The sequence below is a fragment of the Convolutriloba macropyga genome, chromosome 7 (genome assembly GCF_964194025.1).
Source record: "Convolutriloba macropyga chromosome 7, txConMacr16.3, whole genome shotgun sequence".
NCBI classification, from domain to species: Eukaryota; Metazoa; Xenacoelomorpha; order Acoela; family Convolutidae; genus Convolutriloba; species Convolutriloba macropyga.
In genome coordinates this window covers 15,434,348-15,458,303 of record NC_134474.1, presented here as the reverse complement: position 1 = coordinate 15,458,303, position 23,956 = coordinate 15,434,348, and the positions used below count along the sequence as shown (strand labels likewise).

Below are 23,956 nucleotides of genomic sequence, written 5' to 3'. Positions count from 1 at the left end.
CGAATACTTCTATTTAAGAAGCATCAGAGATTACTAGCACTGATTTCACTGTTTAGGACCTCTGACGAAACCAAACGACATTTCGGTGACCTATTCGCTGCTGTCTTCGATTGCGATTAGCCGGAGTTTTCTTGCAGTTCCTTTCAGCAATGAATCAGCATCTTTTCATCGGGTATTTTTGTCTTACAAGAGTTCTGATCATGATATATTTTACACATATCATAACAAAATTCATAGCCTTTATCTGCCATTTCTATGCCTAGGATGGATATTTATCTGGAGTTTGCATTCGCAGGATGAGTTATAACCGTAGGTCAGCATGAGCAGGATGAGTTATAAACGGAGGTTTGCATGCGAAGGATGAATCATACACGCAGTTTAGTATGCGCAGGATGAGTTATAAACGGAGGTTTGCATGCGAAGGATTAGTTGTACACGCAGGTTTGTTTTCGAAGGATGAGTTATACACGCAGGTTTGTATGCGAAGGATGAATCATACACGCAGTTTAGTATGCGCAGGATGAGTTATAAACAGAGGTTTGCATGCGAAGGATGAGTTATACACGCAGGTTTGTATGCGAAGGATGAGTTGTACACGCAGGTTTGTATGCGAAGGATGAGTTGTACACGCAGGTTTGTATGCGAAGGATGAATCATACACGCAGGCTCGCATGCAAAAGAGGTTGTATGCGTAGGATGAATACAGCGGTTACAATTCATTGCTGAAAGGTTACAGTTCCTTTCAGCAATGAATCAGCATCTTTTCATCGTGTATTTTTGTCTTACAAGAGTTCTGATCATGATATATTTTACACATATCATAACAAAATTCATAGCCTTTATCTGCCATTTATATGCCTAGGATGGATATTTATCTAGAGTTTGCATTCGCAGGATGAGTTATAACCATAGGTCAGTATGAGCAGGATGAGTTATAAACGGAGGTTTGCATGCGCAGGATGAATCATACACGCAGTTTAGTATGCGCAGGATGAGTTATAAACGGAGGTTTGCATGCGAAGGATGAGTTGTACACGCAGGTTTGTATGCGAAGGATGAGTTATACACGCAGGTTTGTATGCGAAGGATGAGTTGAACACGCAGGTTTGTATGCGAAGGATGAATTATACACGCAGGCTCGCATGCAAAAGAGGTTGTATGCGTAGGATGAATACAGGGGTTACAATTAATGGCGGGAATCGGTACCTCAAAACAAAGACGAGTTTGCATATAATAATTAATATAGAACATAAAATAAATGCAAAATACATGGCAAAGAATAAACAGAAGATTATTTTTCCACTTTCGATTAATCAATGGCACATGCATTTGGAATGGAAAATAACTCAAATTATAACATAAAATGGACGCAAAATAATTAATTTTTTAACATCAATTTATAACATTTATAACAATAATACTCCCCATCAACAAACTGACTCCACACGTAATGATTGTTTCATGAAAACAAAATTCAAATCTAAGATCACTGGCCATTGCAATAATTCAAGGTGAACAAATGAACGAAAACAAAGCAACAATCAAATCTGAAATACACAACATATGAGTCTACATTTGAGTCTACTATTCAGACACCGGAAAAGATAAACGGAATTACACTGATAAACACTGGGATTGACACCCCACGGGCGAAGCCCGATGCTTGCACTACTACTTGTACCTTCTACTACTACACCACAACTAATTTGACTCACACACCGGCCTCTGACCTCCACCGACCTCCGCTACCGACCTTCGCCGACCTGGTTTAGATGTGAATGCACCAATATATGGTTTAGTTAGAGCTAGAATAGCATTTGTGGGTATCGCCATTTTAAAAATTTTAAGCATTAGATCAGTTATTCGAAATTTTCGAAATTTGCTATGTGCAGTCTGTCAGTTCTTCTGATGCACAGTCTGATGATGAGAGAAATGTGAAACATTCTGTGCAGTGTTGAGCAAGAATGTAAATGAGGCTGCGAAGAAGAGGGACAGAGGGGGATGTTTCTTAATGTAGTCTGGGCAGACTGACAAAAGGTTTTTATACTTCTATTTGCCTGGTTCAGTACTGGTTAAAATTGAAAGTCAATGGTACAGCGCTGAAACGCACTGCGACCATGGTCCGGGTAGAATTTTAGCAAAAAAATGTATTTCTATACTCTCATAATTAAATGTAGTTGGCCCACTTTTCTTGCCGAAGACTTAAAAAAAGTGTCATTTGTGATACAAAAGCATGTTAGACATCCATCTGTTAAGAATTTTTTTCGTGTGGTTTTGTTGCAGTACAAATGTTTGTTGTAAATAATATTCTTTAATAATGGACCGCTTAGCGACTGGACTGTCTTTTATGATTTTTTTAACCTGAAAAAGTTTTCAAACTACCAATATTTATCTGTTTTGTCATGATTTGCAAAACATAATTGAAGATTCTTTACAGTCGTACACAATTTTAAGTGTTGAGGTATCCTGGTGGTTTTCTAAATTTTGTCTGAAATATTTAAAATTATACGAATATGGGAACAGCATCATGCGAGCCTTATTGTTTAAATTATATGTTCTTAAACCACAAAGTAAGTAATTTATCCAACTATATGTTGGCGATCAACCTGTGCTTCTGTACTTTTTCACTTGCAGCTATTGCGAAGGAGAAACTAAGTGCGGAGATAACCACTGAATTTTTAATCATTTTAGTTGATAATTAGCTAAATTTATTTAAACACCAATTTAGGCGTCCGAGGCAAAATTGTTTTCTGTGCTTAACCCAGTCTTGCATCCGTTTCACTAGATCCTCAGAACCTCAAATCCATTCATTTGATCACGCATGCGCTCTTATTTGTTTAGTTTTTTGTAGATTTCTGAACTGAGGCTTTCGTGCATTAGACTTTTTGATATGAGCACTTGTTTGTCGAAACTTTTAAGTGTTACTTTGATTATATTCACAAGCGTGGTTAGTTAGAATAATGTCAGCCGGGTACTAGAGTTACATGAGGGGCAATCTTCAAATTAGTGGCGACGTTAAGAATTTCTGACAACAATCTTTTGTTTTGATACCACACTGACAGTGGTTCATTTCAGATATATTTGCAGACTATGGATCTCGAGCAGGAGTCTAAAACAGCGCGATTGAAATCCAGTCCGTCGAACAAAATGTCACTTTTAAGTCAGAATAGCAACGACAGTGGATACAACACACAAAGCAGTACCTTTTCTCAAGAATCATTAACAGAGCGACTTTCGGAAAGCTTCATATCAAACGAATCGAAAAGAAAATATGAATTCATCAATAAAACGCCGTCAAAGTTCGAAAACTCTGATTTTATTTTAACCGGTAAAAGTCCGCTAAGAAGTGGAGGCAAAAGTGCATTGCAGCACTTATGGGCGTCCGTTAGCCGGTTGTCCCCAAAAATGTCACCTGTTGAAAAGAAGCCAAATCTTGGAACCGGGTTAAGTGCGGTGTCTGCCACCAGTAGTAATGCTACAAGTCCAGAGGCTTTATGTCAAAGCACACCCTTCGAAAGCACTAAGCAAATAAAGCGGGTTCTGTTCAAACCACCGACATCAGAAGCTCAAGCATGCCCGCTTCCAACGTCAATACTGCCTGGTCAGCCTGGCATGGTTTTTCCAAAACAGACGTCATTTAATAAATTCTGTGAGAAAACAAACGCACTGTTCAGACTTCCGCTTGCCAATTCTCCCAAAAAGAAAGGTCAACAAACGCTCGTAAATAATATCATTGATGAAGACCTGAAATCTGCTAATGGAAAATTAGTTGGCCTTTTCAAATCCAAGACTGGTGAACCTTTTGTAGATTTTGTAACCGAATTCTCCTGCCGAGACATGGAACCGTTTCTTTTAAAGTTCCTAACGAACGATGACTTGTTCTGTTTCTCGCTTGTTAGTCGGAACTGGAATTCTGCAGTAAGTTATGAGTTGGAATCTCGGAAGACATTGCACTTCAGGCGTCAGAAACTCCGATTGTTACAGCTCAGTGCGTCAGTGTCTCAAGATGAAATGGAAAATTTTTCGCCTTTTGAATGTAAAATTGGGTTCTTCCATAATAGCGAAAGAAAACGCAGTACAAGCTCTTTGCGAAGTTTACCGGAATCGAATGCAAGACGGAGCAATGATGGCAGACTTTCGGATACTAATTTAAGACCAACTTCCGAATCTATTTTGGGAACCAACAAGCAGTTATCGGATGGAATGCTTAATTGTCAAAAATCATCTGATGATCAGCAGATGCAAATCAATTGTGATGGAGGTTATTATGCTGACAATGTTTTTTCCCGTAGAGTTGATTTGCGCAAATCGAGGGAGGATAAAATTGTGAAATGTCCCTCGTGTTGTGGTCGGGCTATTGTGACAGCGGTGAGGGAGGAAGGTCAATGTCACAACGAAATGTGCAGGTTCGTTCAAGCATTTCAATTGGGTGCGGCAAACAATTAGTTGCGAAAAGTCATACTATGGGGCTAATACTCCAGCACATTTCTAATACTTGTTTGATTGAACAGTTTTTTGATATACCAGCCTACAATTTTCTGATGTTTTTTTGTTTGGCATTTGCAAAATTACAGAACTTTATATGAGTAAAAGTAAAACTACGCCTCTTACTCATCACAATAATAAGTATCAACTACAAAAATGTCTCTGACTTTCTCTTATAAAGTCTAACCGCAAATTGAAAGTAATTTGAGAGTTTTGTCTCCTGATAAAAGTTTGACGAAATGTCTTTTAATTGCTCTCAAACGAAGTTTGTAGCAATTATATTAGTCCTGGGGCCTTTTTAATGCGATTCTTCGCTTGACCGATTTTTCGTCTGACCCTTTTCACGTTTCGTCCTCCAAAACGAAAAACAGCTAGCGCTCGGAGGGCATTAAGTGGCCGAATAGCCCTCTTAGAGTCTTGCGCCTTACTAGTCTCTAAGTATCCAATTCATCGAAACTTTTTTGAGGAGAATATTTCATGGGGGCGGTGTGTGAGGGGGCGGTTCTTAGTCTGACCCCCCCCCCCCTCCAGTTTGACCCCCCACCACCACCCCACCCTCAACGCCCACCCACCCACTGAAACTCCTGTCCACTCTCCTCCAAGCTGGCGATTTGGAACCCTCTCGTCCAGCTCTTGCACAACCTCACCCCACCCCATCGCATAATCCCCCCCCCCCAAAAAAAAACCCCAATGCTATCATCCCCAAGCCCCAGCTGGGTACTACGAAGCAAACATTTCGGCCGTCCCGTCGCTTGCGAGCGATTGGCCAGACGCTAGTCGCTTATGTTTAACAAGTTCTATTCAAGAATCTCAAAATTAGCCTGGCAAACAGATTTGATACCAGTAAGTATGCGAAGACCAAAATGGTTACCCAGTGTCGAAGTCACTAAAACAAATATTTTGTTTTACCTTAAAATCATTGGAACTAATCGGCAGAAGAGAAATTTAGCGTCTTCCTTTAGCCTTCTAAGCTGAAAGAAATACTCAAGCTAGTTCAGGATTTTTCCTAGTGGTGTTATGGCAACAGGTAGAAAATTATTAACTCCCCAGACTGTCAATATTATGAACTGCAAAAAGCAAAGCGATTCCGGGGCAGCAAAGCTAGAGCAATTAATGGCTTTGGAAAAGTTGTGAATCATCGAAGCCAGTAGCAGCATAATGAAATCTTTAATGTTTTGAACATTAGAAACACAATCCTTAGTAACGTCATCAAATTTTAATATCGCAAAGAACATCAGGAAATGCGGACTAAAATTAAAATAATTTTCAATATTTTAAAAGGTGTCATAGAAATCGATTTTTTTAAAACGGTATACTTATTGTATTTAGATTTCACTGCAAACCCAACTGAAAAAAAATCTGATTGAAGACCATGATAGCAAAAACGTTCTCAAGTTCTCGAAATTGCCCACTGACTATTGTATGCACCTTTTTTTCCGTGAGTCCTGCTTTTTAATTTTAAAGCTAAAGAAATTGATCTTTGAATTAGTTCGCTCGAATTTATCTCAAAAATGTGTCAGCACGTTTTAAGAAGAAAGAGCCCTCAAATGCAAATTTGTCTTGGATTGTAAGAGTTTAAGTGAATTTTGTAATCTTCTTTTATACTGAAACTAAAATAAAAAAATATTTGCCTTTTCACGCTTTCCAAAAATTTTGTTCTCTCAAGCTAAGTTTCAAGCCGTTATTTTAGTTGTGTGTCGTTAGGGGATTGGGATATTCGGCAAAAGAAGTTTTCGTAAACATTGTTAGATAACTTAGTTTGAACAATTAGAGCACTTCTTATGAACGGCACATGAAAATCTACTTAACCAACCATATAAAGTAGTGAATTGCCCCTATTGTTCGTAATTACCAGAAATTGATTTACAAAATGCAGTCAAAAGTCAACTTTTTCTTTGATGTTTTATGCATGTTTATATATTAAGTTTAGATCAATTCGGCAGTTTTTCTTATAAAAACCCAGTAGCTGTAATGTTTCGATTAAAGCAATGAAAACGTAGGAACAGTTGGCTATTTTTTTAGTTGTCAAGTGTTTTTTTTTTGAAGTGACCCTCTTAAGTGTCTAATTGATTTTCGCAGTTTTACAAAATCAGTCGAATTTTCTCGCCTTATGCCTACAAAATTCTTTTACCCAATGAAGAGTTTGCCTTATCCAACGCACCGTTCTCTTTGCAAAATTTTGCTTGCCTGGTTTTCGAGTGTCTTCCAGAACGCATGAATTCTCTATTTTTGCCCTCGAATTTACAATTTTATAAGCTGATTTGTGTTGGCAGCATTTTACCACTGAAATTCAAACGGAAAGCGCACTGAAATTGTCAATTTTTCATTTTATTTAACCAGTTTCTCCGCAATTTTAACTATTCGCGGACCTTTACTATACTGACATTCGATTTTTAGAAAGTAGGCATTCAGTTTTCAAGTTTTTCAGATTTGGCCTCCATGCTTGTGCATCGTTTCAGCAATCCTCCTGTTAAATTAAGTGCCAGGCTATCATTGGCAGTTTAGCGCTCCGTTTTTGATTTTTTTTTCTTGTAACCTTTTGCTCATAGCTGCCGTTTCCATACTTGTACTATAGCAAAGTTTCAAGAACAATTTTTGATATGAGCATTGCGGCTCCATACAAAAACTGTCATGAAATTTTATTGAGTTTTATTGTTCTTGTGTGAGAGAACAGAGAACTGTCGGCTTATTCTGATTCGTTGCAGCTGCTTGCGAGACTGTTCACTGTCTTTGTTCAACCTACAGACCTGTTGATTGCGGCACTCTAACTCGTTGATCAATCAATGTTTCTCGACAATAGCAGACTACATGTAAATGTGCTGTTTGTGATCAGCGAGGCAGTGTAAGCCGATGTATCAACTGATTAGTGACGCAAGAGATTAATCGAACAAGAGCTATGTAATGCCGCACTGTTCGGCTTTAGATACGACTATTTCTGAGAAAATACCATGACGCATTTGAGGTATTAATCAACGTTTGTTTTCTTTGCGAAGTTGTTCAGACCTCCTTCTAGTGCTTAATTTTCTCATTACATTAAACTGTAAGTTTTGACCACACATGTTTTTGATAAAGTCTGAGAGATAATGAGGCCTGATAAAGTCTGAGAGCTTTAGACGCCATTGTATCTTTTCTGTTTGGTCACACCCCGATGCGCAGATATCAGTCTGTCGGCACCCTAAAATTGTACCTTTTGGTACGTGGAAAGATTTTTGTTCTGATAATGGTAATTTGTGGACTTTTACAGGATCGAGTTATCACTAAGTACGCAAATGTCTATATTATGATTGGGTTTTCGGTATTTTAACAACTTCATGCTCAGCTAGAAAATATCTCCAGTTTGCCCCTTCAATTGAAATTTAGAATTAAATATTGAAGAATCTCAAAAATCATTACATGAAATGGCTCATGTGTATTTTGGTGGTCATGTTGACGCAAATATCTATATCGGTGGTTGTGCGCCACTTTAGTCAAACGTGTTGTAGATTATCTTGATCGGCGTTGTCTCCTTCCATTTTTTTTGGAAACGTTAACAATAGTATTCAGTTTGAAACAAAAAGGATAAAATCGAATTCTGACCTCCTGCTTGAAAATTATTCAAAAATTGCAACATGAGCCTTGTTATTCTCCGTGGACAAGGCTGCAGGTAGCTTCGAGTCAAAATTTAATTTGCCAACTGAAACACAAACAGTAAAATGATATACAGCGAGAAGACAAGGGAAAAAGCAAAGAATAAAATCATGTTCATCAGTTTTTAAATTCTCTAGGGTTGCCGTTGCCCAACACTTGCTCTTCTGGAATACACTGTTTATTCAGTGGCTAATTTGACGACAGATGACACAAATAAAAAATTATAGTGGAGTACGAAAACAGTGTTGTAACAAAGTTTAGCTTTTGAAGAGAAGGTTTTTTTGTACATGCTGCCGAAATTTGACTATGTTTTCTTTTTTAATTGCTCTCATATTGTAAACGTGTGTATTTTTTAAGCAAATTTTCTGCTTGACCATTTTTGCGCTTTTGTGGAATAATCTTTGGCTTCTCAAGTGACTTTTTCACGCTTCTTTTTGATTATTCAATCTAGGCACCTGAATTAATTGCCCCGCCTGTCATTCCAGAGCCCCGCCAGTCATTCCAGAGCGCCTGTCATTTCCAGAGCAGTTGTTTAATTGCATTTTCGCCCAGAGGTCAGCAAATGGCTTTTATGACTGAGACACTTTTTATTGACTGATTTCCTTTAGTTTGGCCCTCATTTGTAATTATTAATAGCCGCCCTCATCTTCTCAGCTGGCTATTATAGCGCTCCTATTTTTTACAATTCAAAGAATTTGAATTGTATTGGGGCGCTGTTTTAAGATCTGTTCACACATTTTCATGATTTTTGAAGTCAAATTGGAGTAGTGATTTTGGTCACGCCGAAACAGGAAGTGGAGCGAAAAAGCGAGTGGTTTTGCGGCGTGAAACTTTTTTGGTTCTAATTTTAAAGTAGAGTGAGAAACTGGTTTTGAATAAAAATTCGCTTTCTCGCTAGTGGTTATTTGTTCACATGCTGAAATTTCACTTTGGTTTTACTGTTTTTTCGATTTTTCGGATCGGATTTTTTTCTAAATGGTTTTCCCAATCCATTCATAGTCCGTTCTAGGTCTAGTTTTCTGTTTAGTCAATGAAAATTCTTTGAATTGTACGTCAGGACTTGTCCTGCTATGTTTTTTTTACTTTGTCGAACTTTTTTTTTCGCTTTACCCATTTTGCCGCTTTTTCGACATTTTGCGTGAAATCTTTTTGACTACTCTAGGCTAGTTTCACTCTTCTGTCATTCGGCTCAAAGTCCTTTTAAACAGCAGCTGCTCAGAAAACGAAGAGAATGGGTATGTTTTTTGTTGTTCTCTAACTGTTTCTCATAAATCGTTGGTTTTCATTGACTCTTTAATAAGGTTTAATTCAATCGTTTTCCGATGCATCGTTTTTTACGACTTTGGCGCTAGTTGTTTTCACGAAATTTTCAGTAATTTGATTTGTTTTTGTAGTTTTGTTGTCTTATCATTTAGTGTCATGACAAACAGGTGTCATTTGGTCTCTAATGGGGCCTAAATGAGTTTTTGTATTTTCAGTTCATCTCCAACGTTTTTGTAACGACTTTATTTCTACTTTTTTATCAAGTTTTGCTCGTTTCTGTCGTCCTTCTCTTTTTCCTGTCAACTTGTCTGTTAATAGTTTTGTATAAAGTTGATGCATGCTTTCTAATGTCGCGCACTATAAAAAATTTTATGGCAAGTTTCTGATTGATGCTTTTGCTAAAGGTGGTTTTTAAAGTTAGAAAAAATCGATTATCTTCTATTATTTCTTGGTTTTCTTTGTTCACGCTTTGCTGGCAATCAGGCTGTTCTAATGAGGCTGATAATCAGGTCTATTGTGTTGTCAATTCTTTGGACTGTAATAAGAGAGTTGTCACGCTATAGTTTACTTTGTTCATTCGATTGGCTTAAACTCGTTTTCAAGCGTGACTTTGACTTCTACATCGTGTTTCCTTGACACACAAAATTGTTTTGATCACTATGACTCATCCAGTCCTATAAGAGGCCTTGAAGTTATAGAATTAAGTTTCTTTGGGTTGTGAGAAAGAAGAAAATCAAGAGGGAGATAAACTTGATGGGCACTACTGTCTGTTGTTATTTGGGTACTGTACTCATCAAATTTTTGATTTCGTTACCAAGACAAGACCTAGCTGGTTTTTGTTTCGATAATTTGGTATCTGTAGGCCATTTTGTAAAAAATGAACCGATGATGTGGAGTAGCGGGGACATTGTCCGAAGGGACAATACCGAGCCTCCTTGTTTCAATTGTAATCTTTATCGCACTTATTTGTCGTGCTTTAGTCCACTAGCAATTCGAAAGCATTATGCAACTCAGCTGTGGTACTAAGATGGGGAAGTTCGGTATGACAATAAATTTCGGTTAACTACAAATTCCGGGTTTTAGCACTTAATTAATTGCTCTCGTAGAGAAGCAAATATTGTAAACGTGAGTGTCTTTTTTATGCAAAATTTTCGCTTGACCATTTTGACTTTTCGAGTGACTTTTACGCCCTTGACTTTTTGCGTTTCGCGTGATCTAAATATTTCTCCCAATCACAATTTCAAGCAGCTGAACTCAATTGGCGGCAATTTAATATTAAAAGTCAAATGAAAGGTGCGCCGAAACTGGTGCCGCTTTCACTTTAAATCTTAATAGTGGTATATGTTAACCTCTAATGTGGTTATTTGAAGCTCACTATTGAACTTCTTAGTCCTATTTAGGCTCCCCCGCCCCGACTGAAGCAGGCTGTAATTGATTATAGCTACCAGTAGTCGTTTGAGAGCAATTCTTCCGACGTTTAGTCGGTTGTTTATTTTTTATTTTAAAAAAGGTGATCTAATGACATTTAATCTTGTTATTCTGCTGTTGGGTTTATTTGATTTGCTTCAAATTCGAGGAATGAAGTTTTCTTTAAATTGACAAGTTTTAAGTGATGCGTGGTCAATTATGCCTCTTTAATTGTTCCGAACCCACTTGTGGGGTGAGAAACTATATCTCAAATTTGTTTTTTTATTCAGTCAATTTTCTCTTATCAATATATTTATCGTAGAGAAAGGTGAACAATGAACAAATAATTTGTTTTCAAGGAATCACTACTTTTTCTATCGCTTCGACCCTGAGTTTTCTTTGATTTTCATTTTGAGATTTAATAAATTTTTGTGGTCCTGTCGAATGGACTCGTTGACTAAATGTGCAATAGGCTTCCTAAGGGGCACGTGTGAACCTATCTAGTGGTTTAGGTGGACAGCTAGTGGCTGTTAAGACAGAAAAGAAAAGTTTTTGAACATTACCGATCTCAAACTTATTTCTGTGAACTTTTCTTTTTTCTGAAACATCTGGTTAGCGGTTAATCTGGTTAGCGGTTTTATCTTCTAACTATTGGTTTTTCGACGAGTTTTCGTTTTTATTTATGTCTTTGAATATTTCATAAATTCGGTTCTTTTCGAAATCTTATCACATTATCTTAATATTGACAGTTCTCATTGGCTTAGAAGGGAGATTCAGTTGATCTTAGAGAAATTTTTCAGAGAAAAGCTGATGGTTTTAATGGATCCGCCAGTTTGTCCTCGCTTTTTTACTGATTTTTTGATTTTTGCCTGTACTTGTTGATGTTTTCGTAGTCATAGGACTTATTGTGTTGATTTATTGATGACCTTTGAAAAAGAGATATCAATTTTCTTCCCATCGAGGCATAAGTTAGCCTATTTATTGTTATCCGTTGAAAGCTATTGAGTCTAATGGCTTTGATAAAATAGGTTTTGTTGAAAATTTCTTAAGTTGTTTAATTTTTGTAGTTCTTGTCAATTTGAACTTGTCTATTGATATTGCGCCATAACTGATGTTTTGTTTGTTGGACAATATGAGTTTTCATAACAATTTCGTGAGTGGTCAATAGTTGTGTTTCTTTCTTTTAGCACATTTGCGTTTATAGAGATTCCAATGATTGTCAATCTCTTTAGTATAATTTTAACTGAATTATTATAATTAATAATTGAAATGAAAAAAAGACATCAGATATCTAATGATTTTAATGGCTTGAATATTGGTAATTTTTGACTTAGTCTAACCACAGACATGTCCTATTGGTTTCTTAAGGACTTTTTAGTAAATTTATTTGGAATTTTTTTTAGTTAAGAGCCAATGGTTTTTATAACATGTTTTGAAAAAATTTCTCTCATTTAAAAAAATGTTGATTTTTGAGCTTTGCCTAATTGAGCTTTGCCTGTTTTTTGAGCTTTGCCTAATTTTTTATTCATTTTGTCGACTTGTTACCTAGTCTCATTTAGGAAAAGTCCCACGTGTTTGTTGTTAAAAGGTAAATTTGTGTAGTTAAGCTCTTATCTGGTTGTATTTTGACGTTGTTACTAGGTGCTTTTAAATTTAGAGTTTTTACCTTATAAATGTTAGTTGTTTTTCCTTATTTTGTTGTTTGTTTTTTTTCTCACAGTCTTTTTAATGGCAGATCTTGTGAGCGCTCTAATCAGGCATGGCCTTATGTAATTCAGTTAGCAGGTTGGGTTTGTAACTATTCTTTCAAATTCAAACATCTATTTTTGAACGTCATCATTTGGTTGGCAATTATATCAAAAATGTAGATGAGCTCGGGTCGGAACATTATGCGCAAACGCACATTAATGAGCCGCATTGTTTTGTGTAGATTCAACTCCGCTTGGCACCATTTCAGCTCTCTCACTCAGATAAATCAGCTCATACAAAATAACTAAATTTAGTTTGTTCTTGCACGTTTCAGAACCTCTTTCTGTTAGACAACAATTTTTTATTCAAAAGCCCCATTGCACAAACTAATAGGAATTTTTGCTGAAGTTTGCTGAACATTTATAATGCTGAAGTTAGCTTAGTAAGAGGTGACACTATACATTGCAATTAATATGCTCCTTTATGAATGTTATTAATAGCAGCCGTCAGCCTTTCTATTATTTAGGCGCTCTCCTTTTTTTACAATTCAAAAAGCATTTGAATTGTATTGGGGCTTTTTCTTTGTTCTTTTTTTAAAGATCTGTAAACACATTTTCATGGTTTTTGAATTCAAATTGGAGTAGTGATTTTGGTCACGCCGAAACAGGAAGTGGAGCGAAAAGGCGAGCAGTTCTGCGGCTTGAAATTTTTTCGCTCTAATTTTAAACTAGAGTTAGAAAAGGATGTTTGAACAAAAATTCGCTTTCTCGCTAATAGTTTTTTTGTTCACATGCGGCAATTTCTCTTTGATTTTTACTGTTTTTTAAAAGTTTTTTGGATTGGATTTGTTTCTAAATGGTTTTCCCAATTCATTCATAGCTTATGCTAGGCCTAGTTTTCCATTTCTCGCTAGTGGTTTTATGTTCACATGCGCCATTTTGACTTCACATTGATTTTCTGTTTTTTTAATATATTTTTTAGATCTGATTTTTTAAATGGTTTTTCGAATTCACTCATATTCCGTTTTAGGTCTAGTTTTTTTGTGTAGTCAATGAAAATTCTTTGAATTGTACGTCAGGACTTGTCCTATTTTTTTAAAAATTCGCTATACATTTTGATCACGTTTTTCGTTTTACATAAGTCAATATTTTCACGTTTGACTTCCGACTTTCTTCACTCACTGTTTCTACTGAATAAGTTTCAAATTCTTTCACTAAATTACGTAATTTAGTGAATACGGTTAATGTCAAATGAGTCAAAATCCAAAGAAACGGGATAAACCGAAAAAGCCCGGTCATTGTCTTTTTAAGTTATCAAAGTTCATTAGAGTGTTTGTTAGCTGACATTGGTATTAAGCTTATTAGCTTTCAGTTTAGAAGCTGAATTTCATATAATTTTGGAATCTACCTGAAACTGTACGCCAAATTAGAACACTTTTTGACACTGAAAAAAAAACAGAAAAAAATTCGGTCAATTTGTCTTTTTCTTATTCTGTTTAAATCCCGATGTACATCAAGCGCTTCAACAGCGGCTATTTTCCGGCAATTTACCGGCTAAGTTTGTCATTTTTGATTATCGTCATATTCTACCGAAAATTTTAAATGGTATGTTTTTAGATACAACTTTTGCAATCTGTGTGATTCTCCGTATCACGGAGCTGAGCCATGCCGAGAAGCTATTGCTACAGACAATTTCATTTCTCCTTTCAAACTCAGAGCCAGTTTGACCAGTCTCACATCTTCTTCACGCAATTCACCAGCTTCTGTTTCAACAAACAGTCCTTTAGCTGAAGTTGCCAATGTGAACGTTGACCTCTGTAAGAAGAAAAGCAACGGCTCCAATTCAAGCCTGTGTTCAAAGAAAGCTCGAAACAGTTTGCGAAGGCTGTGAAATATTTTCTACTCTGTAATTGATATAACAAAGTTTAAGCAGAAAACAGCCCCAAAAACTTACGTCGTTCAGTGAAAGAATCTCTTAATTTTTGATAAACAATTCAGTAATTTGTCCAATATTGTTTTGAAAGGGATTTATGATAACAAACTATGAAAACTTTTGAATAAACTAATTTTATCCTTGATTTGTTTGTGACTTGTGTTTGTGATTTCAACTTGGCGGTTTTTGTTTTGGTTTTAGCTTTTATCAACCCATTAAACTATTTGAATCATTATCTAACGAATAATATTTTAGTATTTTCTTTGTCTTAATTTGTGAAATATTTGTGTTTTGATGAATATTGATAAAATTTTGCCACTTTTACTAATTGTATTATGATCATTTTACGAATTAACGCTTCTGAATTTATTCTTTGATTCTCAAATAAAACGAGTGTACTTTAGGACTATCCAAATTTGGAAATTGGAAAAATTATAATTGGAAAAAAAACTTCACTTTCACCGTGAGACGTCATGTTCGAGGAAATATTAAGACTATGCAATAATGTTCGCGTTTTGCAAACGTCTGACCGATCTCGTATTAAGGAGTGGTGATCATGCTTCAGGTTGTTATTTGAAATCAAACTGGAAAAAGTATACCACAATAGTTTACACCCTGTATTCGCGATGAAGAAACGACTGGTATTTATCCTACTTCACAGGAACATCGTCTTTCCCCCGTTTTTAATTGCTCTCAAACGAGCTGCTTAATTTTGTAGTACTATCGGTCTTTGTAGTACTATTGTAGTACTAGCGATTTTTAGTACCACCAGGTTGTCTGATTGAAGAATTTTTTCGACTTTGTCCTGAGAAACGAGATAAACTGATAAAATGGGACGGTATAAGTCGCTAAGCAGTTCTCATAGCTTTATTGGTCTCAGTATTGGAGGTATGTGATTCACCAAAACCCTAAAGAGACAAGTTCATGGTGTGAAGGGGAGTTCTAGTTTAGAATTTCAGACCCTTCCAATTTCACACACCATCCCGTTCCACCCCCCGCCAATAGAATTGAGCGGCGTAGCCCTAAATTATTGTGTAGAGGTTAATTTTGGGTAGTTTGGATACCCTCCTCCCACTTTTGTTCTCGTTTCCCACTTTTGTCTTGGCCTCGCTTTGCGCCCCTAGCCGTTGAAGATAAGGCTCCCTAAGCCTGATCTAGCTTGAAGCCAACTCTTCGCCAGTCACTTAACTGCATTGCGTCCGCGACTAATCGGCTATGATGAAATATGGGAGCCATATGTCTGCCACATTTTCATTCTGATTTTTTCTGAGTTGTTAAGGACATCACAGACCAATTTATTTGGTAACTGGAGTGTATAATTCAAACCCAAAAATTTTGAAAAGTTTGTTCTCATTACTGGACTTCTTTATTGAGAATTTGGCTTCGTTGTTAACGGCTTGAAAACGAAGACTGATTTTAGATGTATTCTTTATGAGATGGGTGTTAATTTATGTTTTGGGCAAGATGGCTGAAATCCATGTACAAATCTCAATAGTCGTTTTCAGGTATTATTATCCAGTCAAATTTGTTGCCTCATTGACAATTTAATTAGATGTTGGGTCACGTTTTGTTTTTCTCTCTTCGCCTAAAAAAATTAGATTCAAAATGTCTCCAAAGAGTTGTGAACAGTATAATCAATATGATACGTAGTTTGCAGCAATTATTTTAGTCCTGTGTTCTTTTCTTATGCGATTTTTCCGTCTGACCCATTTGACTTTTCGTCCTCAAAAACGCGATAAACATGTAGCATTCGGAGGGCATTAAGTGGCCGAGCAGCTCTCTTAGAGCCTTACGCCTTGCAAGTCTCTATATATGGGATTAATTGAAATTGTTTTGAGGACACAATTTTGGGGTGTGAAGAGCAATTCTTAGACTTAAAAGTTTGACCTCAGTCACCCTCCCAAACACCCGCCTCCCCCGAACACCTGAAAACCCTCCTCCAACCTTACTTTTAGGCGGGCACTCGTCGAGTTATCCCACAACCCTTACCCCCTCAATGTTTGAGCCGTACCACACCCCCTCACCACAATGCTAGCATCCCTTAGCCACATCTGGCTACCACAGTGGGAAACCGCTTGCTGATCGTTTGAGAGCATTCGCCCGACGTTAGATGGGTATGTATACGAGTTCATCGATGTGAATTTTAAGTTTTTCTACAAATTTAAATTAACGTTCATGAAAATCTTATCGTAATTTCATTTGAACTGCAGAAGTGCATTTCCTGATATTTAGTTGTTACCCATTTGATCTCAAAGCTATTAAAGTTGGGATTAATTTCGGGTTAAATCAATAAATATAATTCTGCCACTTTTTCGCAAGAGGGCGTGTGCACCCAATCATCCATTTTGCATCAAAGAAAAATTTTTGGGGACTATTTTAAGCTGTTGGCCTGGAGACATCTTGCTGCGTTATTGCTTTAAATATTATTGCTCAAATATAAATGTACGGCGCATACTTATGAAATAATTTTTCCGCCTACTTCTGTTCTGATTTTTAGTTAATGTAAAATAATTTTGTTTTTTTTTTCAAATAGAAATGGTGATAGACAAGAAAGTTTTAAAAACTTTTTTAATGGCCGCAAAGCGATAGCTGGGGCTATCATTTACCTCCTCTTGTTTTTTTTAAAGTTCAAATAATTTGAATTGTATTGGGGCGCTGTCTTTTAAAGATCTGTTCACACATTTCGGCGATTTTTGAAGTCAAATTGGATTAGTGATTTTGGTCACTCCGAAACAGGAAGTGGAGTGAAAAAGCGAGTGGTTTCGAGGCGTAAAATTGTTTAACTCGTATTTGAAAGTAGAGTGAGAAAACGGTACTTGAACAAAACTTCGCTTTCTCGCTGGCTGTTTTTTGTTCACATGCGGCATTTTGATCTTGATTTTTTTTGCTCTCTATTCAATGTTTATGATCAGAGTTTTCTAGAATAGCGTTCTCAATCCATTTCATGTTCATTCTACGTCAAGTTGAGTTGTTTCTTTATTTTTAAAAAGTTGTTAATATAAAAGGGCGGATAAGAAATTTAACGCCAATTTTATCCATTCTCTTACTCCAATTCAGAACGATCTACAAAAACTAAGCTCGTAGACAATTGTTTCAGCTCTAAAATTGCAACAATTCAGCTCGATAAAGATCCAAAATCTGGATAAAGTTTTACAGGTTTATTATTAGTTACGTTTGGAATAAAAACGAAAGCAATTTATTGTACAGTACCTTTTAAAATCAAACTAGAAGTAGTTGGAAAGGTCATTTTATGATAAGTACGCTGCTTAAGTATTAAAAACTTTTGTCGTTGGAAGAATTTGTTTAGAATGTAACTTTCACTGTAGATTTCCGATTCGAAAAATCCACGTAGGAAAACAGACATTCTTTATAAAATTTTTGCAGCTTCGTTTCAATAATTTTGAAAATTTGATTTCAATGGGTAGGTGAAAGTTTCATAATAAGCACAAATAATCACAAATTAAGCAAAGACCTCAAATATGAGATTTGAAAAGAACTTTTAAAAACTGTTAATATAAAATCTCATGGTAGCTTTTTCAATTATATCAAACCCTCCTATGTATTGTGGAAAAACACTTCTGAGCTTAAAAACATATCTGGACTACTCTTTTCCCCTCTTCAGTTCTGACATTAACTCCCAATGTTCCTCCGGTTTTTTGTTCCGACCCACTTGTGGGGGGAAGGAACTATATACTCAAATGTTTTTTTTTCCATTAAAATTTTAAAAAGCTCTAATTTCAAAATATTTTATGAAGATTTGTATTATCTCAAACACTTGGTTTTTCTGTTAGCAGAATTTACAATCGGAACTGATTCTGAACAATTATTTTACTTTGTGACCTCTGGAGACTTGCTTATTTTAATTTCTTGTAGGAATTGTATTCATCAATTCTGTTGGCAGAGTCAGTGGAAACTTTACAAATATTGTCTTGATTTATTTGTAAACTGTTTCTGTTGCGTTGCTGTTAAACGGTTTTCACGCTTTTTATCCCGTTTCGTCAATAGTAACGTTTTATTTGAACTGAGCTTGGAGATCTATGACTGCTGAAAATAAAGAATTATGCCTAAATTGAAGCTTCCAAATGAAGTTTTGTTCAACTGAAGTTCACTGAGTCAACCGCGTTGATGAAGAAAGACTGCCATATAGAGCATACCTTTCGTTTGTACAAGTCAATAAAAAATTTTGTTTCTTTTGTGTTGAAACTCCAGGCGTACGTCCTTTATATTTGCTTCTTTTTCCAGCAAGTGGTTGATTAAAACAACTTAAAGGAATTTATCGATTATTTTCATATTGGTACCAAACTCGTCTGACAAAAAAAAATTATCGCCTGCTTGTTGCTTTCTTTGTTTAATCATTTTTTTTGAAAATTGTATCGACGATTTTAAAAATTTGCTGATCATTTTTGATTAAAAAGTTTTTGACGTCATTGTAAAGTTGTTTAAAATAGCCTCCTACAGTGAAAGTATGTGCTAGAACATTGAACTCAAGAGTGTCAATTGTCTTTTTTGCACGCTGCAGATAGAGATTTGCAAACAATGAAAATAGAAACAAAGCTAACTTGGAAGCTACAAAATTTTGGATACAAAATGAGTTTTTGTTCCCCACTTGCAAAATCGATTGAGCTGCAAAAATTCCAAATTAGCCATTATGCAGGAGGAGAACATTTCTGTGATAAATTCGAATTTTTGTGGCTCTTTTGATTTAATGAAGTTTTTCTACCAGCTAGTTTAGATCATTACATTAGTGCAATAAACTAAGTTTAAAGTGTTGACAATTTATCGGTTTTAGTTGATCTAAACGTTGACTATATTTGCATATTTATTCTTTTTAAAGTGAAATTTCTGAATTTTTTTCATCTGTTTTATATGATTTTTATATGATGTTACTGCAATCGTTACGCCATTGGAAATGAAATAGCAGTCGCATGAGATATATTTTTTTACCACGCTGAAAGAAGAACTTATTAAATTGTTTCGAAAAAAGATAAGCAAAGCTAAAAATGGAAGATGTGATTTTTCAGAAGCACCAAGTATTCTATAACACTTTTTTGTGAACCATTTTGCAATTAACATCTTATTTTAGTCGTATTTTCTCTAGCAAGAACTAAATAAACCAGTTCGCACTACTGCGACTATATGAAAGTCTCCTAAAAGTTTCAAAGTTGACTGCGTTTCATCAGATCTTTGGTTGTTTTTCGCTATGCGAAGCTCTCTAAACTGAACAGTTTCAACAAAATTGCAGTTTTTTAGCGAACGAAAGATGGTCTTTTAAACATAAAACTTTGAAGCCCTTAGTGCCTTGTGCTCTCAATAAAGGAAACCAAAATTGATATTCCTCATTCCAAAAAAGGTCAATTAATGGAAAAATTCGGAATTATCTGAATCATAGATGTTTTAATTCTAGTCAAAAACCAAAGCAAATTAATACAAAAGAATTATTGGCAAAACTGCTTCGAATTTCAGCAAATGTCAAATACTAAAGAAATACAAGATTTAGGAAAAATTTGTTATGGTTCATACCACAAGTATATTCTCCTAAAGTCAAGTGCAAAAAATGCCTCACACAAAAACAACGTAAAAAGTTAAGACGCGAGTTTACATAAAAACAAAAATACAATCAGCAAAACCGTGAACAATAATTAGCAAACGTTATATAGGATTTGTTTTGGTCATTTACATCTCGAAGTTAAGAGGCTCAATAATTTCATAGTGAAAAAATGTTGCACTGTTACAGCCCTACTGCACAGTGGAGCAATGCCTTCGTATTTTTCTGGATTATTTAGGCTCTTTAAAAATATTGTGAGCCAGACGACTATATCTTCAAAAATTATACTTCTAAATATGTAGAAATTATTTTAAAAATTTTTCGAAGTTACAAAGTTGAAATTATGCGTGAGCAAAAACTTTCCAATACCATCACCTTCAAAAAATTTTAACCCGTTAAAATAAATCTCCTTGACTAAGCCTACACAGATAGTTCTCAATTTTAATCGCATATAAATGCTGAAACGACCCATTGAAACGTAGCCAAACAACCTATCGATTTTTAAAAGCTATCCACTTTTTTATTGTCTTAGAAACTGGTTTAACAATTCAGATCTTTTCGAGTTCTGCCCCTCCCCGTACCTCACTCGCAACCACCAGCTCAGTAATTTGAAAATGCCGAAAGTTCATGGAAATCAACTTCTTTCTACATTGGAAATTGTGATATTTTAACTTCTGGAGCTGCAGACTTCTGGCATTTTAAGACTTGCACATATGTTACGCGACTCTGCAGAAGTTGTTTTGAAAAACTTCGAGACGCTTCAGAGTTGTCGGTTAATGCGTTTGTTTGTCAGTCAATTCATCAAAGCCACGTAACTCACTGTAATTAAAACTGATTGAGCTTTCCAAGAGCTTGATTTTCTTAACAAAACTTTGGAAGATCGTTTTGAGCTTTGCCTTTATTATACTTTTAGACATTTGTTGCGACCTGACTAAATACTGACTGATAATATCAAAACAACTAGCAATTCTGTACATATCTTAACGATCTCTTGCCAAGAACATTATCAAGATCTGATTTTATGTTTCGTTTCACTATAGGATTTCATACTTCAAGCATTGGTCTTCTAATTTCGTTCATGTTCCTCGTTATCATCTCTTGTTTTCGGATCCGCCATCTTCTCATACTCCTCGACTGTTGTTATAAATGGTTTGTTTAGTGTCTCAACCCCAAACATAAATACCGCCAAACTCGAAAGCAATCCGGCAACAGCAAAAATCTCAAAAGGAGCGCATTTATGGGGTCCGAAATCAAGTTTGATAATAAACGGGGTCAGAATCGACGCAATTCGAGAACCAGCTGCGCACAGCGAAATTCCAGTGCTTCGAAGAACTGTCGGAAACTGTTCCGGACAATGAACAAAGAGAATGTTGTAACATGCGGTAGCAAGACATTTGCCAGCCATTGCAAAAGCGATTTGGAACTGGCCTTCGTAAATGGGATCTGTAAATGGTATCGCAGCGCACGAAACTGATGCGATGAATAGGGTTATGTAAAACACTTTTTTCCGACCGTATTTATCGATAGCTTTTGATGCGAACCAAGACGGAATTTCAGTAACTGAAAGTAAAAGTGAGTTTAGGTATAAATCTCCGTCAATGCTCTTAACATTGTACATCAAACCATAATAGACCAAACTACACGCAAACCATGCCAGCATATTAACACTCGTTAACATACAGCTATGCATTGTTCTGAAAAGGTCAAAAACACTCGTTTTCACAGTTTTTTGACCATATTTTTTAGAAGCTTCCTTCAAATTTGAGTTCTCGTGTTCGTCTTTAAGTAACGCCGTCGATTCCGAAATATTTTGCGGAAGGCTTATAGGTTTTGTCGAGTTTCCGTTCAGACGAGCTATGTATTTCAAGTTCTTCTCGGCTTCGTTAAATTGTCCTACGGAATGTAACCAACGAGGGCTTTCGGGTAAAAAGAAGACGTGAACAAACATGTAGGGTAGTAATGGCAAGGCCATAACCAGGTATTGCATACGCCATGACGTTTCAAACTCATAAGCTGTCAAAACACACGCTAGCTGACCCAACACGAACATAAGCTGAGTTGTGATTGCAAGTCGGGACAAATATTCTTTTCCGACGTTTTCTGTCATTATCATGACAACTAGATATGCGGACATCGCACCCAAACCTGCCATGAAACGTAATGCTATGTATGTATAGATATCAGGGGCAAATGTTGTAGCCGCGGTTGAAACAAATAGTATAAAAACCAGCATCAATGATGTCAATTTACGACCATATTTATCACTTATAAACCCGCAAGTTAGGCTGGATATTAAATACGCAACCCAATACGCAGAGCTTGCCACAGATGCCAAAATTTGTTGACCTTCACAAACTAAGTTGAAATCCCGAAATATCGAGCCAACGTTTGTTTCGTATTCAATGTTAACACAGTCGGGGTCGCATTTATCTACAAATGACGAATTTGGGATCAACTCATCGGAGGAATTTGCACTGATTTGACCATTGGTGCAGACGAAGTTGATGTCAAGTGCCACGAATACTGCAGGGGGACTTTTTTTTCTCTTTTCCACAGATTGAATAAACTATTATATGATTGTGAATCTTATGACTAAACGAATCTTGTATTGAGTTGTAGTTTTCTAAGTTTGATACACGTCACGTGACGTTTAAAATTTGCAAAAAATTCAAAATTCTGGATGCTGTAAAAAGTTAGTTTCTCTAAACATCAATAGCTGATTTTTTCAAAAATGAAGTTACTGTGAAATATTATTGTTTCAAATTTTCAATAGTCTGCTATCATAGACGGTGTGATCTGTTCAAATGAAAAAGACAGTGTGATCTGTATGGAGCATACTAAAAATTACCCATCTATATTGCAAATGAATAAAATGTTGAGTAACTAAATTGCAAAAAAAAAGAAAACGGTCAGGATTAATAGTTCACGACAGGTAATGAACTTAACCATTATATGTTTGTATGAGGGGAAAAGAAATCACATCCCTGCAATGTAAGCCTGCCATCCATTGTAAGCTGAAACGAATCCCGCGAAAAGAACCAATAATATCTGAGCAAGTCCAAAAGTGCCAGCAAGATCCAAAGCTTTGTCGATATCCATTCTTCAGACGTTCTAGAGAACAACGTTATCGGCTTGAAGTCAATTCGAGAAACAAAAAGTTGGCGAAGTTGTCTTAAGAGTTCGATCTAAATGCTGGTTACCTGTTTTAACTGAAGGTAAAATGAAGTTAGAATGTCACATAAGTCAATGGTAATTGTAAATCCGCGTTCGGTGTGATATTTTGACGTTTGATATTTCTAGTTAACTATATGTTAATTTCAGAGCATTTTATTGTTTTGCAATCAAATGCTACTAGGAAGAACTTTGACTCCAATTCCTGCAGTATTTATATAAATGCTATGAAGACATCAACGGGGTCAATCTTGGGAAGATTGATTTTTGATGAAAAAATGAACATATTTTGCTCTTGCTCCTACTATATCTGGTCATTTGAATTCCCATTAATGTACTCAGAAGCAAATCGTGCTATTGTGATCATTTTTACTGAAATTGCTAGAAATTAAATTAAGGCAAAGTTAAATTGACGAGTTAGAGTTAAAAAAATGTTGATGATTCAAATCTTTGCCGTCAGCAGAGTAATTAGTTTGAACTTGTTGATGGTTTTTGTTAATTCAGAACAGTTCCCATAATTTGAAGGAAAATCATTTGAACCAACGGCAATAGAAGATAGTCCTTTGTTCAGTTTAAATGGTTTTCTGAAATCAGCATTTTAAAATTGGAGCGTTTACCGACCATTTCGCCCCTTTCAATAGAAGTATTTCTTGTTTCTTTTGGTTCCAACAATGGCGGAACTCGCACTATTATTAACTGGAAAAAAAGGACAATCTGCAAGAATTTTGTAAAAGATCAATTGTTCATTTTTTTCAATTTCTCGGCCTTAGTCCAACTAACAATTGATTTTTCAATTTGATTTTTCTTTGGATGCACATAATTTGATATTTTTGTGTG

General features: G+C 35.9%; 3 protein-coding genes across 4 annotated transcripts in view; 2 read left to right on the top strand and 1 right to left on the bottom strand.

Annotated features, from left to right (window-relative positions):
* The first annotated feature begins 3,079 nt into the window (after positions 1 to 3,079).
* On the top strand, positions 3,080 to 14,553 carry LOC142342116 (uncharacterized). Of its 2 annotated transcripts, none has more exons than XM_075393309.1 (2): positions 3,080 to 4,406; positions 14,088 to 14,553. In XM_075393309.1, the coding sequence occupies exons 1-2, from the start codon at positions 3,091 to 3,093 to the stop codon at positions 14,359 to 14,361; spliced, it is 1,590 nt and encodes a 529-aa protein (XP_075249424.1). In that variant the 5' UTR covers positions 3,080 to 3,090; the 3' UTR covers positions 14,362 to 14,553. The 2 variants fall into 2 exon arrangements, with proteins under 2 accessions (XP_075249424.1, XP_075249425.1); XM_075393310.1 differs by lacking the exon at positions 14,088 to 14,553 and adding an exon at positions 5,815 to 5,924.
* A 4,808-nt stretch (positions 14,554 to 19,361) lies between these two features.
* Positions 19,362 to 23,956, top strand: part of LOC142342638 (DNA-directed RNA polymerases I, II, and III subunit RPABC3-like) — a 569,350-nt gene continuing 564,755 nt past the window's right edge. Inside the window, exon 1 of the mRNA XM_075394071.1 lies at positions 19,362 to 19,373. The gene's annotated coding sequence lies outside the window, so the exon portion shown is untranslated. The remainder of the gene's footprint in view (positions 19,374 to 23,956) is intronic.
* On the bottom strand, positions 20,913 to 23,142 carry LOC142342115 (solute carrier family 22 member 15-like). The gene is made up of 2 exons (XM_075393308.1): positions 22,929 to 23,142; positions 20,913 to 22,482 (listed from the first exon to the last, which is right to left on the bottom strand). The coding sequence occupies exons 1-2, from the start codon at positions 23,045 to 23,047 to the stop codon at positions 21,015 to 21,017; spliced, it is 1,587 nt and encodes a 528-aa protein (XP_075249423.1). The 5' UTR covers positions 23,048 to 23,142; the 3' UTR covers positions 20,913 to 21,014.